This window comes from Cibotium barometz, chromosome 17, assembly GCF_041138505.1.
Source record: "Cibotium barometz isolate CiBa-2024 chromosome 17, ASM4113850v1, whole genome shotgun sequence".
NCBI classification, from domain to species: domain Eukaryota; kingdom Viridiplantae; phylum Streptophyta; class Polypodiopsida; order Cyatheales; family Cibotiaceae; genus Cibotium; species Cibotium barometz.
Genome location: NC_141062.1, coordinates 37,425,863 through 37,442,933, shown reverse-complemented (window position 1 = coordinate 37,442,933; position 17,071 = coordinate 37,425,863). Strand labels below are relative to the sequence as shown.

The window sequence follows — 17,071 nt, the reverse complement described above, 5'->3', positions numbered from 1 at the left end:
CTAATGGGCTCTGATACCAGTTGAAAGGGAGCAGGGAAGGTAGCAGGTGATGCACAAGGTCCAATAGTGTGGTCTGGGGGCTGCAGCAAAGAGGAATGAGCACACAGAGAGAGAGGCGTGGAGGTTCGAAAAAGAGAGAGAGAGAGATCGTACGATTTTGGGGGAAAATCATTAGGGCATTTTGCCCTTGTGTTCCCTTTTATTAAAAGTAAGGTCTTGAGACCTTTAAAAAAAAAATAGTCTTTGGCCCAAGTTCAATGTGAACTTGGCCAAGGACTTTTAAAAAAAATCCTAAGCCTTTAAAAAAGGCCATGTACAAAGATATACTAGAGTACATAGAGGGGGTCATTTAGGCCTGTAACCCAACAGGAAGTGATCTCGTTCGTGTGAGTGAGTTATATTATAAGCATTAAGTTGTACCTTGGGAAGTTACATTCTTGTGGAAAGAACTAAACATAAGCATGAGCACTATTTAGATTCTTGTCTCCTTAACTTAATTTAAGGACAAATTAGTTATTTAAAGGTGGGAATATTGTTTGTCTACGCATGCAAGAAAGAGAATGAATTTAAGGACTTTAAAGGAACCCCTGTTGAAATTTACTCGCAAACTCTTGTCTTGGGATGGAGCCACAATAGAACTTCAAGATGTGGGAGTAAGAAATGTATGGTATGTGGATTGGTTTTATGATTTGCTGCTTGAAAGAATCTGAAAGTTTTGGATTGGATTGGCCACCTTTCCAAGGTAGGGCTCTAAAGTGCTATAGAGACCCTAAGGGTACCAAACGCCAAGATTGGGTTGGTAGCCCCAGTTATAATGAGAAGTGGGGTCACGACCCAACCCCTTCCTTGGGTTGCCACTAGGTGACCAGGATGAGTTCGGTGAGAGAGCGGACCATGTAATGGGCGCTAGTCACAACTTCTAGAAAAGTCCGAAAGTGACATATTTAGAAATCCCAAGGTTCATATGGGTATTGGTCCCTCCAGTAAATCTGGTGATGAGTAACCAATGACGCACTTTTGTTTTAGAGGAATGACCCTCAGTGCGAATTCTTGCAACATATGAGTCATTCTCAAAGTGGAAGACTGAAGTTGTTTGTCTTGACTTGTAAGGAAGTAATAAATCCATCCCCTAGGACCAAGTGGTAGGGTAAGGGCAGCTCGATTACGGGTCACATAGATCCAGGCTTGAGTCTCCACTCCTATTTCCCCGACATGAGTGGTAAAAGTTTAAGTAGGATCAAAGTTTACAAAAATTCCGCAGCTGAAAAGAGAATCTTGCCTAAGGAGAGGTTTGGCACTCCGGAAACGTGAGGTTTGTAACTCAGCAGGACTAGAAGTGTTTAAATGTGTTGGTACCTTTTCATCTGATGTTAATTGTGGTTTATAACCGTTACGTTGGATGTTTGGGGGACACTAGTTTAGGAAGCATTAGTGCACGGTTTTGCAGATGTTTTCTCTGATGAGTGAGTTGTGGACTTCTAGCTGGACGGTTGGTTGATCATAGGATTGTTTGGATCCCAAGGTCTCAGCCTTTGAGGATGAGCCAGCAAGGGGAGGAAGAGATTGCTTGATAATAGTCAGAATATCTTAGGATTGGGGCAGATCGTTGTGAGAATATGTGAATATGAAGCGGAAACAAATAGAGATCACATGAGAGAGTAGACAGCCAAGAGAGATCCAACACTTGAGTCAAGAACTGAAAGTATTGAATGAATTATTATTTTTTTCAGAAAGGAGACTTCTATTAAGCATGAAAAAAATTTACAAAATGGAGAATTCACACCAAGTAAGGTGGAGATCTCAACCAATTAGGAGCCCTGTGCTGCCAATAGGGTCCCGAATGTGAGGACGCGAAAAAGATAACAATGTCCCACTCTCTCATAAACTGGCCGCGCTTCCTCTCCGCAACCCTTGAAGATCCCTGGATTCTGGCCCAGGTAGCCATGATGGTGTGAATAATATCACTCCAAATCCTGCAAAGACACTGCGAAACAAGACCGGGAGTACCCTCAATGGCCTCGGTGTATCTAGCCTTCCAGATATTCCAAGCTGAGATGCTAGAAATAATCTCCCAAGAGCTGTCTAGCCTCTGTGCCGGAGGGACAAAGTGTGAAAGTGGCAAATCCTGAAGACAACACTGCCAAGCAACTCCTTGCCTAACCATAATGGCCAAGCTCCTATCAGTCCCCTCGAATTTCAGCTCAAGCTCAGACTGTGTCAACCAAATGATAGAACCAAAAGAAATGATAGCATCCCTCTTAATCCTACCAAAGAGGTGTGCAATCGCAGACCAAACCCTCTGTGCTTCCTTGCATTCCCATAAACAATGGTAAACTGACTCCGAAACTCCTGCACATCTAGGGCATGCTGGGCAAGCACCAGTAACAGACCTCCACTGATTGGTGGCCAGACCACCATAAAGAGAAACCCAGATAAAGGAGGAAATCTGTGGCTTCCTATAAGAATGCCACAATCTCCGCCAAAAAACCCTCTCAATGTCAGTCAAAATGCAGTAAGATTCCCAATGGGGTCTAAGAGTAGGGACACTCTGAATGTGTCCCAAGATAAGATGTCTGGCATTCCGCACCGTATAACTAAAAAAAGGCATGCTTTTCAAAGGGTTACAAGCATCCTTCCACTCCCACTCACCGGGGTCCCAATGCAAATGTCTAATAGGGCCGCCACCATACAACCAAAGGCTAACACTCTCTATGATCATCCCTGGGGGGGGGGGGGGGGGGGGGGGTCAACAAAGACGTGCTTCCCTAACTTGCCAACAACTGTGACTGGACGAATCTGGGGACCCTCAATAAGGTCCTGCACGTCACATCTCTCCAGCTGCCATTCATCCTGTACAGAAAAAAAGACCGGTACATCATCCTCCCTAGGCAAGGGGAGACCCATAACCTGAAGAGGAACACATGTCCCAGAAAAAACCCCAAACCAAGAATGATGACGGCCTTCCAAGAAAGATCCAGTAATCCAGTGGTTGGGAATGGCTGCATCAATCTGTGCAATCCTCCGGCTAGAGCCTCTCAAATGCTGCGTGAAATCCAATCTCTGTACCTCGGTGAGGCTCTGAAACCTTTTCCAAGCCAGCACTGTGGGGCATAGGGTCTCCTAGCCAGCCCAAAGAATATGCATAGCTGCCCCAAGAGTATTGAATGAATTATGAATGAACAATGTCCATGCCTATATACATATATGTAGAACCAGTCAGCCTGTATGGCTGGAGGACAAATGTCCACGATTGATAACAATGCCTAAAATAGCCCAAAAAATACAAGAAAAAACCCTAATTACATCATATAAATATCTGGATAAAAGGGAAAATAAAATGGGATAAAATGGAGCTTAAATGTTGGAGATGACATGTCCAACAATCACATGATACATTTCCCTGTGGGAGATCCATTCAAACGAGATTTGTCAGATATGTGGACATGTGTGAATTATTTCATTGTTATTCCAATGGTTAACTAGTAGGGCGGATCGTGACATGGGGAGGAGGTGTAGTGTACCAAGGCTTAGTTGGGAAAGGATTAATCACCCTAATCTGACTTTACAAGTCTCAAGGGAATTTTATATGGTGTGTATCCTAGTGGTATGGCAACATGTAGAGTTTCTAGGTGTGTGTTTTCTAGCCTTCCAATGTCCTATCCATATGGAGGGTAGTTACCCTAACGTAGACAAAGTTACGTAAGACTTGACAAGGAAATCGGAAGGGTAACTTGGGTGGGAATGCTAGGATTGTGTGGGTGAATCTTTTACCCGGTTTTGCGCTAGCCTGTATGATTCCTTGGGAGAGCTATGTCAGGCCGATGGGCATTTTATTTGGCATGGCAATAGGTCCAGGCAAGGAGCTCTATTGATTTAGACTAGGACTCACGGATCATTCCACCTATTAGAGTGGAAGGTAGTCAATAGTTTTATTCAAAACCGGTTGTTGTTCCATGGTGATGGAGTCTGTGTGACGGATTGTGTTGGGATTAGGGGAGAAATTTCTTATGTTGCAACACTCCAACAGGTCATCCGGTATTGAGCATATGGTTCTAGCAGTAGCTAGAATATGTTTGGTAGGAGTTGGGTTAAAACCCAGATTCCCTCAGACTTTGATTTCTTGAAGGAGACACTATTGAGTTAGGATCTCTTAGAGGGAGGTATGATATCCCTAGGTACGAGGATTTACCATATCCTGGAAAGGATGGGTATGATGTTACAGCTAGCAGATAGTTGTCTTGGTGATTTAAGGTTTCCAATTCCATGAGGAGTTGGAAGATTGAAGGATGGTTTATATTCTTCAGGAACCTGTTAAGAAGGTTTTGTTTTTTGTCTTATTCCCACGGTCATATGTTGGAGGAACAACAGCTTCAATTGAGTTGGTTCTTGAATACACAGCTATGTGGATTGGATAGACATGTCTAAACCTAATTTCAGAGACAATTGATGCAGGCAGCTGATTTCTTCTTCATTTACTTCCAAGAGTGGAAATGTTCTAAGTGGGGAGGAATGTTATGTATCTAGTATTATCATATTTTCCAACCAATTCTCTAGTCAATAGATGGTACAATGTGTGAGAATATGTGAATATGAAGCGGAAGCAAATAGAGATCACACAAGAGAGAGTAGACAACCGAGAGAGATCCAACACTTGAGCCAAGAACTAAAAAGTATTGAATTGAATTGTATTAAATGAATTATGAAGGCACAATGGCCATGCTTATATACATCTCAAGTAGAGCAGTCGGCCAATAGCACTAGAGGACAAATGTCCACGACAGATAAAAATGCCTAAAATAGACTAAGAAAATATGGGAATAATCCCTAAAAATATCAGATAAAATATCTTGATAAAAAGGGGAATAAAATGGAGTAAAAGAGAGCTGGAGATGACATGTCCAACATACGGGTATGGAGCTGATCTATAGCATGCGCCGAGCTAGGACCGTGTGAAACAACAAAGCCTTTCTTTAAACCTGAGTTTAGTGAGTCTTTAGCAATCCTTTAAAACAACATACATGAATCTGAAAGAGATGTAATAGAGACGACACCAGATGGGGTCCCAAATTACCCACTGAAGGCCACCCCCCCCCCCTCCCTGTGCAAGCAAGAGTATTTGCTTTATTTCTTCTTCTGGAGAACTGTATACAATTAGGGAAAGTTTGCGCAAAATCCTCAACCATCCTTACTGCTTTATTTATGGAAGAGGGATTTGCATTCTTTACTAGTCTATCTAGAGGAGGATCTAATCTTCTGACAAACCAATATGAAGAAGGGTCTCATCATCCATTACAGGAGCATAATGGACAAGGCTTGTAAAAGACTATACATGTGCTGGCCGACTAGCTTTTACCCAATCGTGGACATGTTGGCAGCCTGTCGGCTGTATTTGGGCTGGCCGACTAGTACCATAGGGTGGTATAAATACCACCCTTGCCCCCACCTCCTCATTTGTATCGGATCTTCATGTATATGGCAGAGTTTATACAGCTTCTCTCTCTCTACACTTCTGCGTTCTGTTTTCCACGGCACTTGTCTCATTTTCAAATTTCCGCTGTGCATTCCGACATGGTATCAGAGCCCCAGGTGGCTTGAAGCTTGGAGACAGTGGGAGCTTGAGGGTTTGCTGATTTTTGGTGCTGATTGGAGATTTCTTGGACTGTTCGAGGCTTGGAGATCGGGTATAAGGCGGCCATCACCGTTGGACAACCACCTTGCATATTATTTGCAGCCTCTTCTTCATTTTTTTTCCCACCCACCCTCCCTTCACAAGACCTTGTGAACCCTTGAGATGGCAGATTTGCTTGAGATGGCTAAGAAGCACGTGAAGATTGAAAGAGTGCACAAAACGGAAGCAAAGGGGCACTAGAGTGTGCTGAATAGAGAGTGCAAGAGAGAGAGATATGGAGCAACTATGCTGAATATACTGAAGCAAAACAGTCCCAAGCAAGAGACACAGATGGTCTCATAAGTGAGGGAGCAAAATATGTACAAGACAAGATGAAAAAGTGAGAGGCCATCCCACCTATTTACAGGTGGTTAGAGCTGGCCCACTGGAGCTACATAAGCTAGCCGACTGGGAAAAAACCATACGGGCTGGGAAAAATCCCAGAAAATCATGTAACATAGGGGTGGCCAGCCCACAATCAAGGGCCATGCAAAAGGGACCAAAAGGACACCAAAAATGGGCAAAAACTGGGGATGAATGTGCTAACACCCCCTCTCAGCACCAAATGCTGAACATACTCCAAAAAGCCAAAGAAGTCGTCCTTTGAAAGACAAAAGAATGCAGCAGAGGAGTCATTGAACCGGGAGCGATGATACCATGAAAGAGTGCACAGAGCGGAAGCAAAGGGACACTAGAGTGTGCTGAATAGATAGTGCAAGAGAGAGAGAGATATGGAGCAACTATGCTGAATATACTGAAGCAAAACAGTCCCAAGCAAGACACAGATAGTCTCATAAGTGAGAGAGATATGGAGCAACTATGCTGAATATACTGAAGCAAAACACTCCCAAGCAAGACACAGATAGTCTCATAAGTGAGGGAGCAAAATATGTACAAGACTGAATGAAAAGTGAGAGGCTGACCCCACCTATTTATAGGTGAGGAGGGCTGGCCGACTGGAGCTCAATAAGCTGGCCGACTAGAGCTGAGAAGCTAGCCGACTGGTGAAATACCAAAAGGGCTGGGAAAAATCCCAAAAAAATATGGAAAAAAGGGGTGGCCAGCCCACAATCAAGGGCCATGCAAAAGGGACCAAAAGGACACTAGAAATGGGCAAAAACTGGGGATGAATGTGCTAACAAAGATCCCTACTCTCCCCACAATCCCGGTGGATCAACAGCTGGACGGGACCAAAACTACGGCATCTGGAAGGTAATGATGGAGTCTATCTTGGAGTCTTATGACTTGGCTGATTTCATTGTGGTTGGTGTTCCACGGTTGGAGTTGGAGGACAGGGAGCTTTTACCCTCTACTCGGAAAGAACGGGAGGCTCAGGCACAGTTGTGGGGTCGTGTCAATGCCCGTGTGCGTTCTTTCATCTTCCTTTATTGCACACCGCAGGTGATTAATCATATCAAACATATGATGTTGGCCAGAGGGATTTGGCAGCATTTGGCTTCTCTGTATAACAGGGTATCACCCATGAAGCGAATTTCCTTGGAAGTGCAGATGCGGGTGATGAATCCTGCAAAGTCTTCGACGATGCGGGAGCACATCAACAAGTTGCAAGCTCTTCAACAGGAGGTTCTTCAGGCTGGGAAGGAGATATCTTCAGAGGACATGGCCATCACTTTGTTGTCTCATCTGACCTCTCAGTATTCACCTTTTTACTCCTCTTTGATCACCAGTGGGAGGCTCAGCACCATCACATGGGAGGAGCTTGTGCCTATGGTCTTGGACCAGGAAGAGCATTTTAGGAACTCTCCACAGGGCGGAGGTTCTGAGACCTTAACAGGCCAACAATCGAAAGGCTGTAACAACAACAACAATAAGGGCAAAGGAAAGTCTTCATCGGAGAAGTATTATGAGAAGAAGCCCGATTCATAGCGTGATGCTTTGAAGGCCGAGCGGACCTGTAACAATTGTGGTGAGAAAGGCCACTATTGGAGGAAATGTCCTAAGCGGAGTACCGAGAAGAGTGTTGATTCTTCAGCTGCAGCTGCCAAGACTCCAACTTTTGTGCACTTGGAGATTATGGACACAGATGCTTCATCTTCTTCGAGCAAGGAGGCAGTTGGTTTCACCGCCAGGGATACTCGGGAGTGGTGTCATGTGCACACACATGTTCACGCTAATCTTAGGGCTAATCCTGGAGGCAACATGATAAAGACTCACTAGAAAAACACAGATTTGGAGCATGGTAAGCTGTTTTGGCAAGGAGAGTTGACCAGTAGAGGACATGGGGGCTGTCGGCCAGTATACAGAAGAAGAGGATCCAGTCGGCTGCAACATATGTTTATTTTATGTCCAAGAGCTGGCCGACCAGTAGTCGGCCAGATCACACGGTCACTTCAAGGCCTATAGATAGGCATAATTGCTCATCGTTTTTGATCATTCAGCCCCTTGTTGGCTGGGTCATAGATTTAGGGCTGAAAGAAGCATCTCAGATCCGCGTGTAACATTGGTATCAGAGCATCACATGGTCACTTCAAGGCCTATAAATAGGCATAATTGCTCATCGTTTTGATCATTCAGCCCCTTGTTGGCTGGGTCATAGATTTAGGGCTGAAAGAAGCATCTCAGAGCTTCCGCATGTAGCATTGGTATCAGAACGCATCAGACTCAGCAAGGCTAAACACTAATTCAATCCCATATGAAGGTGTACAGGTCCAAGGTACAGGAAAGTGCACAGGTACGAGGCCCAAGGCAAGGAACTCAAGACCGGGAAGAGCTCCCAAGAGGTTGGTTGGTGGTGTTCCACAAAGCCCAAAGGGAATGGCAGTCCCATGAGCTAGGAAAGGCTTTTGGGCAACGGTTCCAAGGGAGGATGATCCTCCAAGGGGTGGAGTGAGAGTGCCAGACTCATTTCTTAGGAATGAAGACCAGGACGGTGTTGAGAGACAGAGCAAGAACGGATTGGGGACTAGATGGAATAGATACATAGATCTTCTTTAGAGTTAGAGTGGATTTGGAGACTGGGCCGGGTATTCAGTGAAAAGGTTGCCAGGGTAGGAAGGATGACAGAGGGACTCCGGGAATAGAATGGGATAATGACAGTCGTCCAAGAAGCAAATTGGAATCCCATCATCAAGTTTAGCAGAGGGGGATGTCATGTGCACACACATGTTCATCATGCTAATCTTAGGGCTAATCCTGGAGGCAACATGATAAAGACTCACTAGAAACACAAATTTGGAGCATGGTATGCTGTTTTGGCAAGGAGAGTTGACCAATAGAGGACATGGGGGCTGTCGGCCAGTATACAGAAGAAGAGAATCCACTCGGCTGCAACATATATAAATAGGCATAATTGCTCATCGTTTTGATCATTCAGCCCCTTGTTGGCTTGGTCATAGATTTAGGGCTAAAAGAAGCATCTTAGAGCTTCCGCATGTAACAAGTGGATTCTCGATAGTGGTGCTTCTAGGCACACGACTCCTTCCCGAGAGTTATTACAGGATCTTAAACGACAGTCAGGTCGCATTTTCATTGGCGACAATTCCACTATCCCAATTCACAGCAGCGAGAGCAGGATGGAGATTATTTTTCTTGATGGCACAAGGGGGAAGCATTCCTCTCGTGTTCTTTATGTCCCAACACTTGGTTTTCATCTTTTGTCAGTGCATGAGGTTTGCAAGACTGGCTTCCGGGTGGAGTTTGATGAGCATTTTGTTGCTCTACGGGACAAAGAAACAGGCCAGGTTGTATGGGAAGGCGAAGTGGAGAATGGTATCTACAAATTCTCAGCACTCTCTTCTCTGACAGGCACTCAAATCGGTGACTTGTGGCATTTCCGTTTTGGCCACTTGAATGTGGATGCGTTGCGGCGGGCTTTCCAGGACCAAATGGTGGATGGCTTGCCAAATGTTGGCAGCAGGCAGGGACACTGTAGTTCTTGCATTCATGGTAAGCAGCACAGGCAATCTTTTCCGAAGCAGGCTACTAGGCAGGCTTCAAAACCTTTGGAGTTGGTACACACTTGACTTGTGTGGCCCTATGCAGACCCCATTCTTGGGAAGCTCTTTGTACTTTATGCTGTTATGGTGGGAGTAGTAGTCTGGATTGCAGGTGAAGACTCTTCGGCCTGACAAAGGAGGAGAATTCTCTTCTAATGCTTTTGTGCAGTTTTGTGCGGAACATGGCATCAAGCGAGAGTTGGCCAATACAGGTTCGCCTTCAGAGAATGGAGTAGTTGAGCGTAAGAACCGGACTGTGGTCGAGATGGCGAGGACGATGCGGGAGCATCGTGATCTTCCTTGTCCACTTTGGGGAGAGGCTATGGCTACAGCTGTCCATATCCTCAACCAATCTCCGACAACTTCAATACCAAAGATGACTCCATTTGAGGCTTATTTTGGCAGGAAATCAGATGTCTCCCATTTTCGTGTGTTTGGGAGTGATGCCTATGCTCACATTCCAAAGAAGCAGAGGGGGAAGCTTGACTCGAAGTCCCAAAAGCTTGTATTTGTGGAATATAACTCTCTTTCCAAAGACTAAAGGTTATATGACCCACAGTGGAACGCGGTTGTTGTCAGTAGAGATATTGTCGTTGATGAGCATGTTCCAGCTTCCACTATTGATGAGCTGCCACTTCTTGGAGAACCAGATGAGTCTAAGGATGATTCCCAGTCTATTGTTCCAGCTAGATAGCCTCAGTTAGTTGTAGAGATTGAGCCCGAGGCTAGTGATGAGGCCCAACAGCAGAGCAGGAGGCTCCGCGTTCTGTTCGAGTACCAAAGTGGTTGTTAGACACCATTCAGGAGTCGAGTGTTGAGGAGCTTCCCTCCGAGTGGACCACAGAGGATGGACCTCGCAAATCGCACAGAGTTCGTGACAAAAGTCATTCAGAGGAGCTGTTACAGGTGAACTATGCTTTGATGTCTCGTATCATTCGGGACAAAGAGCCCACTTCCGTGAAAGAAGCTCTTTCGCAGGAGACTTGGAGGAAAGCCATGCAAGTGGAATTGGATGCCATAGAGAAGAATAAAACTTGGGAGTTGGTTCCAAGGCCGTCAAAACAGTCAGTCATTGGTGTCAAGTGTGAAGAAACAGCACTTTTCCAGCCCTAAAAAGGGACTTTTTGGTTATTTTATATTTTATATTTTTGGGGTTTTTGTCTTGGCTGCTGGCCTACACCTTTATGGTGACCGACCAGCACCCCCCCTTCACTATATATAGCGTTGCCTCTACCTCATCTTTCATGTACCACTTCATCGCCATATCAGGTACCATCTGGCCGCCTTCAGCAAGGGTTCACCGCGTTTTCCTATGCTGGTCCAGGCCGCCATCTGCAGGGCTCACATCAGCCTTACCACAGGCTGTTTCTTGGCGCTTACATCAGGCCTTCTTCTGCTCATATCTGCGTTTTACGTCAGCTTGTCCTCAGCGCCTACATCAGAGCATACATCAGCGTTTATACATCAGCTTACATCAGTGTTTTGCTTCAGCAGACATCTGCGTTTTGCTGCAGCTTACATCAGCGCAACACATAAGCCCACATCTGCGCTTACATCAGGCTTACGTCAGAGCTTATATCAGCGTTTATCTCAGCCTTCTTCAGCGCATACATCAGGGCTCACAGTGCTACCTTCAGCATATCTTGTGCGTTTTGGCACAGCCCTTGGGACAGCAGCCCTCTCTGCTACATCAGGACAGCAGCCCTCTCTGCTACACATCGGGACAGCAGCCCTCTCTGCTTCAAGTACGCAACACCCGTGTCACCAGAGCTTGCACCACTTGGGACAGCAGCCCTCTCTGCTTCAGGACGCAGCACCCGTGTCATCAGATACTGCACCACCATCATCATCATCAACGTTACCTTTTTCCGAGAGTGCTTTGCCTCGCATCGACGCAAGCCTTCGTCATCGACCGTGCTTCAGCTCCGACATCTTCTCTGCCTCAGCACTGGTCTTCTTTCTGCTCAGAGTCACCTCTCATATGAGGGCTCTTGTACATATTTGCACTCACCCTTTTGTATATATTCACTCTCATATTTCATGTTGTGTGGTTTTACTTTGATCTCTCGTATATCCGGTCCTTCCGTCCTTTTGCCCTCACAAAGTGGGTCTTCAAGAACAAGTATACATCTGATGGGTCGATAAACAAGCACAAGGCCAGACTTGTGGCTAAGGGCTATGCTCAGCGGCCTAACATCAACTGTGAGGATACCTTTGCACCAACAGCGAGGATGACCACGATTCGGACAATTCTTGCCTTTGCCTCTTCTTAGCGGTGGCCCGTATATCAGATGGATGTAAAATCTGTGTTCCTTAATGGTGACTTGCAGGAGGAGGTGTATGTTGAGCAGCCTCCAAGCTTTGAGGTTCCAAGATCAAAGGGGATGGTTTACAGGTTGCGGAAGGCCTTGTATGGTCTTAAGCAGGCTCCCGGGACTTGGAATCAAAAGATTGATTCCTTCTTTCTACGGACAAGATTTTAGAGATCAATTGCAGATCCTAACTTGTATCTCTTTTGGGACTGTGGTTTAGTCCTGTTGATTATCCTTTATGTGGATGATCTCATTCTCACTGGCGGTCATCTGAAGCACATAGCAGTGACGAAGGTTGTCTTGTCAAAGGAGTTTGAGATGACCGATGTAGGCTTACTTCATTTCTTCTTGGGATTGAAGATTTGGGGGTTCTTTATTTCTCAGCAGCAGTATATTCATGAGTTGCTGGAGACATTTGGGATGGAGAACTGCAAGCCTATTACTTCACCGATGGACCCAAACACCAAACTTACAGTGAATGGTCCTTGTGAGCAAGTTGATGCCTCTCTGTGTCGAAAGCTTGTTGGTTCACTGATTTGGTTGCTGAACACCAGATTGGACTTGAGCTTTCATGTGGGACTGTTGAGCTCATTCATGCAGATGCCTTTGAAGACTCATTGGGACGTAAGATTGCGGATCTTGTGGTATCTACAGGGTACAAAGGATCTTGGACTCTTCTATGACACTAGAGGGGGAGCGACGGATGGAGTCAAACTCCAATGTTGGAGTGACTCAGATTGGGGAGGAGATCCAGACACGAGGAGATCTACATCAGGCTACGGATTTACTCTTGACTCGAGCTATTTCATGGAACAGCAAGAGGCCACCAACCATTGCCTTGTCTTCTACAGAGGCAGGCAGAGTATCGGGCTGCTTGTGGTGCTGCTTGCGAGGTTGTGTGGCTGCAAAGGTTGCTTAGCGAGATTGGGTTTCCACAGAATGAACCCATGGTCATCCAGTGCGATAACTAGAGTTGTATAGCTATTGCCCAAAACCCGGTCTTCCATGCCCAGACCAATGGGAAAATTTTATTCGTGAGAAAATTTTGGCTAGTGACATCTTGCTTGTTTATTGTTCGATTGAGGACAATGCAGCGGACCTCTTCACGAAGTCTCTACCTCAAGCTATGCTCCGGCAGCACTCCAGCTCATTGGGGTTGGTTCCACATCTAGGAGCTGAGAGGGGGTGTTAGCAGTCATCTCCTATCTATAGTGAGAGCCTTTGTTGTGGGTGTGCCCGCCGCCCAGAAGCTTTTCTTTTTTTTTCTCATTTTTTCCATGTTTTCCCTATATTTTTTCTGGTCGTGGGGGCTGTCTGTCTTCGACTCACACTGTGCTGGCCAACTGAGTTCTTGTGCTACCCGACTATACATGTGCTAGCCGACGGGCTTTTACCCAGTCGTGGACATGTGGGCAGCCTATCGGCTGTATTTGGGCTGGCCAACTGGTACCATAGGGTGGTATAAATACCACCCTTGCCCCCACCTCCTCATTTGTATCGGATCTTCATGTATATAACAGAGTTTATACAGCTTCTCTCTCTCTACACTTCTACGTTCTGTTTTTCACAACACTTGTTTCATTTTCTGCTGTGCATTCCGATAGTTTATGCACAATCCCGCAAGTAAGCATTGGCAAGCTGCTAACAAGCGAGTCTTTAGATACTTATAGGGCACTCAGTCACTTGGCCTATTCTAAGCTATGGGGAGTGATATTTAGCCGCACGCTTTCAATGATTCCAATTGGGCTAGATATTATGACGTTCGAGTGTCCACTACTCACTTTTGCTTTCACCTTGGTGATTATGACTCAACAAGACGCAAACAGTGGCCACTTCAAGCTATGAAGCTAAGAACACCGCAGCTTTTACGACGATTTTGGAGTGTGTATGCTTCAAACACCTTTTGACAAATCTTCACTGACAACCAAAATACATTAGCCATTGCAAGAAACCCAATGTTCGCTCGCACAAAGCCCATTGAAATGCATTATCATTATGTCAGGGAGAGCCTCATTGCAAAAGAGATTAGCCTGGCTTATGTCTCTACACACGACAATGTGACAGATATGTTCACGAAGGCTCTCTCACAAGAGAAATTCGAAACTTTTCGCAAAGCTTTGGGCTTATTGCCATTCGGGGATTGATCAGCCACATGATCCCTGTGCATGTTCACATCATCACTACAAGGAAGAGTGATATGTGGACATAGGCTAATAATGAGCTAGGGCACTTTTTCCCTCTTTAGGAAATTTTTTTCCTCTGAATGTATATACACATGCTTATGAGTGTGTGTAAGTGGCTTTATCATGTCAATTCACTCGTACTTCACCCATTTTTTTCATCAATCTTCTTTGATTGTTGTGCTTCTATCTCTCTCTCCTTGCTTGCTGCATCTATGTGTGTGTTGCTACCTTGATCTCCACTCCAACACCACCATAGGTCACAAATGTCTCATGCCATAGAAATATAAGAGCATGCAGAGTTTATATTAAACATTCTATCAACCCCCTCAAACAAGAATACTTGCATGAATTGAGATATTCAAAGTACCCACTAGTGCATTAAAAAAAAAATTAATCCATACTAACCCAATTATCCATGCAGAATATATTAAACATTCTATCAACCCCCTCAAACAAGAATACTTGCATGAATTGAGATATTCAAAGCACCCACTAGTGCATAAGATTTTAAATCCATACTAACCCAATTATCCATGCACCACCAGTCACAAATGCTACCACTGGCTTTGGAGTTTCAAGATTCTCCGGCAAGTAGAGATCCAACCTTACACAAAAAAATACGAAGGTTAATCTGGGCATTTGAATTATCTCAATCAAGCATCATATTCATGGAAGTGTTTCTCTAGACCTACAAAGTCTAGATTTCTTAAACCAGGGCTTAACTGAGATTGACTCACAATAAGCATGAGATGCATACACATCCATCATTGGAATGTGTAGAGATGAATCTTCAATTCAACTCCCAACCTAGAGCCATGGATCCATAATGGGAACAGCTCATGGGCTTACACCACAAGTATAGAAGAATAAATCGACACATCTATATGTGAGACGCTAGATACGGTGCATCCCAAAACACATTAAAGCCCCTTAAGAAGGTCCTCACTCACATAGGCTAGTCCCAATAGAACCACCCAAATTCCCGATCATGCCCACTAAGTGGGGAGTACATGATGTCACAATTGGTAAACTTACCGGTTCCTTGGTTCTTGTCCATAAGGGATGCTTCGGTGGATCCGCTTGTCAAAAAAGTAGTGCCAACCAACTGATCATGGTAAGAAGCTGAGTATTAATACCACTTCATACATTGATACATAAAATTAAACACAACAATCTTACATGTTAAAGTTGAAACTATCCTCTTATAAACTAGACTTGCCCATACACTCCACACCAAAGAGTAGATGAAAGTTATGTATAGAGACAATCTTCCATTAAGATTTCTATCATTAGAGCACAGCTAAGGGTAGACTCAACCACCAATAAAGGCTATAAAAGGGAAAGGGGGGGTTGGGGGATGGAGGGAGCCACAGCCAACCACATGTTGGACATACGATGCAAAAGGTGTGTTGGCAGAAATGCATCTACCCTGTAGAGAGCATGCCCTAGTGCTTCAATAATGCTAGATCTAGAAGTTAGATTGCTAATAGCTTGTTCATAATGACCTTGCAATTGCAGCACCACCAAACACCGGAATGTAAATATGACCAACATTGACATTGACTTGGCAAACAGATGGGAATGAAATGAAATTCAAAACAACAGCCACAAAGTATTGAGGAGCATAGGGATGAGACCTTGGACAATTCCTGGCAGAATAAACAAGCCATAGAGGAAAAGTGTTGCAAAATTTGTCATCCACCGATACCCTATGCTGCAATGCAAGGTATTGATTAGCAAATAGACAAACATATATATGTATATAATTTTCTTTTAATGACTTTTCCATGTTTTCTTATTTTTCATCACATATCATAAGCAAGGAAGCTACCCTCAAAAAACAGCCATTTTTTCTAATGAATGATCATTTTGAGGCAGCTGATTTTCCATGTTTAGAAAATCAAGGTTCTATTTCTGAGTTTCTTTTTTATTGATATTGATTAAACTTTAATTTTATGAAGTGTTTTAATTTCCCACACCTGCTTGGGAAAAAATTTTGGAAATTCTTAGATTCTCTTTTTAATCGAGGACCTAGAAACACCATCTACATAGTGTATACCCTAGGTTGAGAGAAAATGTCAAAAACTACTCAGAGGCATCACTCTTACCCTAAGTATCTGAGAAGAGTCAAGCTGAGCCGAGTGCACAAGTAAGTGTCTGCAACAGCTTGGCCAAGGTCATCACCACTAAAAGAAACCTGCCAGGATGGTAATAAAGATGAAAGGCCTCCTTCTGCAGAGTTCCTCTGATCTGTTAGGAGAGGCTGTTGCTCAAGTGATGCAGAGTTCTCCTGTGAATCTACAGAAACGATAGTGGCTTGATGGAACTCTTCAACATTGATGGTGTCAATTTTGATTTCGAATCTCGAACCAGCGTCTGTGCAGCAGTCTTCTTGTTCGATCCTCATGCTGGCAACATGCTAAACTGCCCTAGAATTTCGAGGTTACTTGACCTAAGCTTTTATGCTTGGCTAGGATTACTTGACCTAACCTTCTATGGATTCTTGCCCCGGATTGGCTATGGTGTTGATGATGGTGAGTATCTTGCCCTGACAGAGTATGTTGTGTATGATGATGGTGATGGTTGTTTAGTGCAACAGCAGCAGGAGAGGACGGGTCAGATCGCAGCGATAGATCGTGCAAGTAAGAAGGGAATACTGCGCGACCTTGCTAACTGATTCTGATAGATAGCAGCGTTTTTTATTCCAAGCGCAGCTCCGTGATGACTAGAACACCTTATACTTAAATATTTGACAAATAATAACTCTTTTAACATTAGAATTCACATCATCGTATAAGGATGAATAATATGTTTGAACTTTCAGCACAAAAGTGGTACAAGTAAGGGACCCCCTTATTGCTACGGCATGAAGTTTTTGCTTGTATGCATATGTGCATACATATCTATGTGCTTTTGCAAGTGTGTGACTGTGTGCATCTATGTATACATCGA

At 44.5% G+C, this 17,071-nt stretch overlaps 1 protein-coding gene across 3 annotated transcripts in view; it reads right to left on the bottom strand.

Annotated features, from left to right (window-relative positions):
• LOC147629959 (putative isoprenylcysteine alpha-carbonyl methylesterase ICMEL2) overlaps positions 1-16,842 on the bottom strand; it is a 59,401-nt gene extending 42,559 nt beyond the window's left edge. For 2 of the 3 annotated variants that reach the window (XM_086811507.1, XM_086811508.1), the window contains exons 1-4: positions 16,228-16,842; positions 15,757-15,833; positions 15,155-15,224; positions 14,643-14,723 (exon numbers count right to left, since the gene is read on the bottom strand). In XM_086811507.1, coding sequence (XP_086667633.1) covers positions 14,643-14,723; positions 15,155-15,224; positions 15,757-15,833; positions 16,228-16,526 — 527 coding nt within the window. In that variant the 5' untranslated portion in view covers positions 16,527-16,842. The remainder of the gene's footprint in view (positions 1-14,642; positions 14,724-15,154; positions 15,225-15,756; positions 15,834-16,227) is intronic. The other variant, XM_086811509.1, reaches the window with a different exon arrangement.
• Positions 16,843-17,071: the final 229 nt, after the last annotated feature.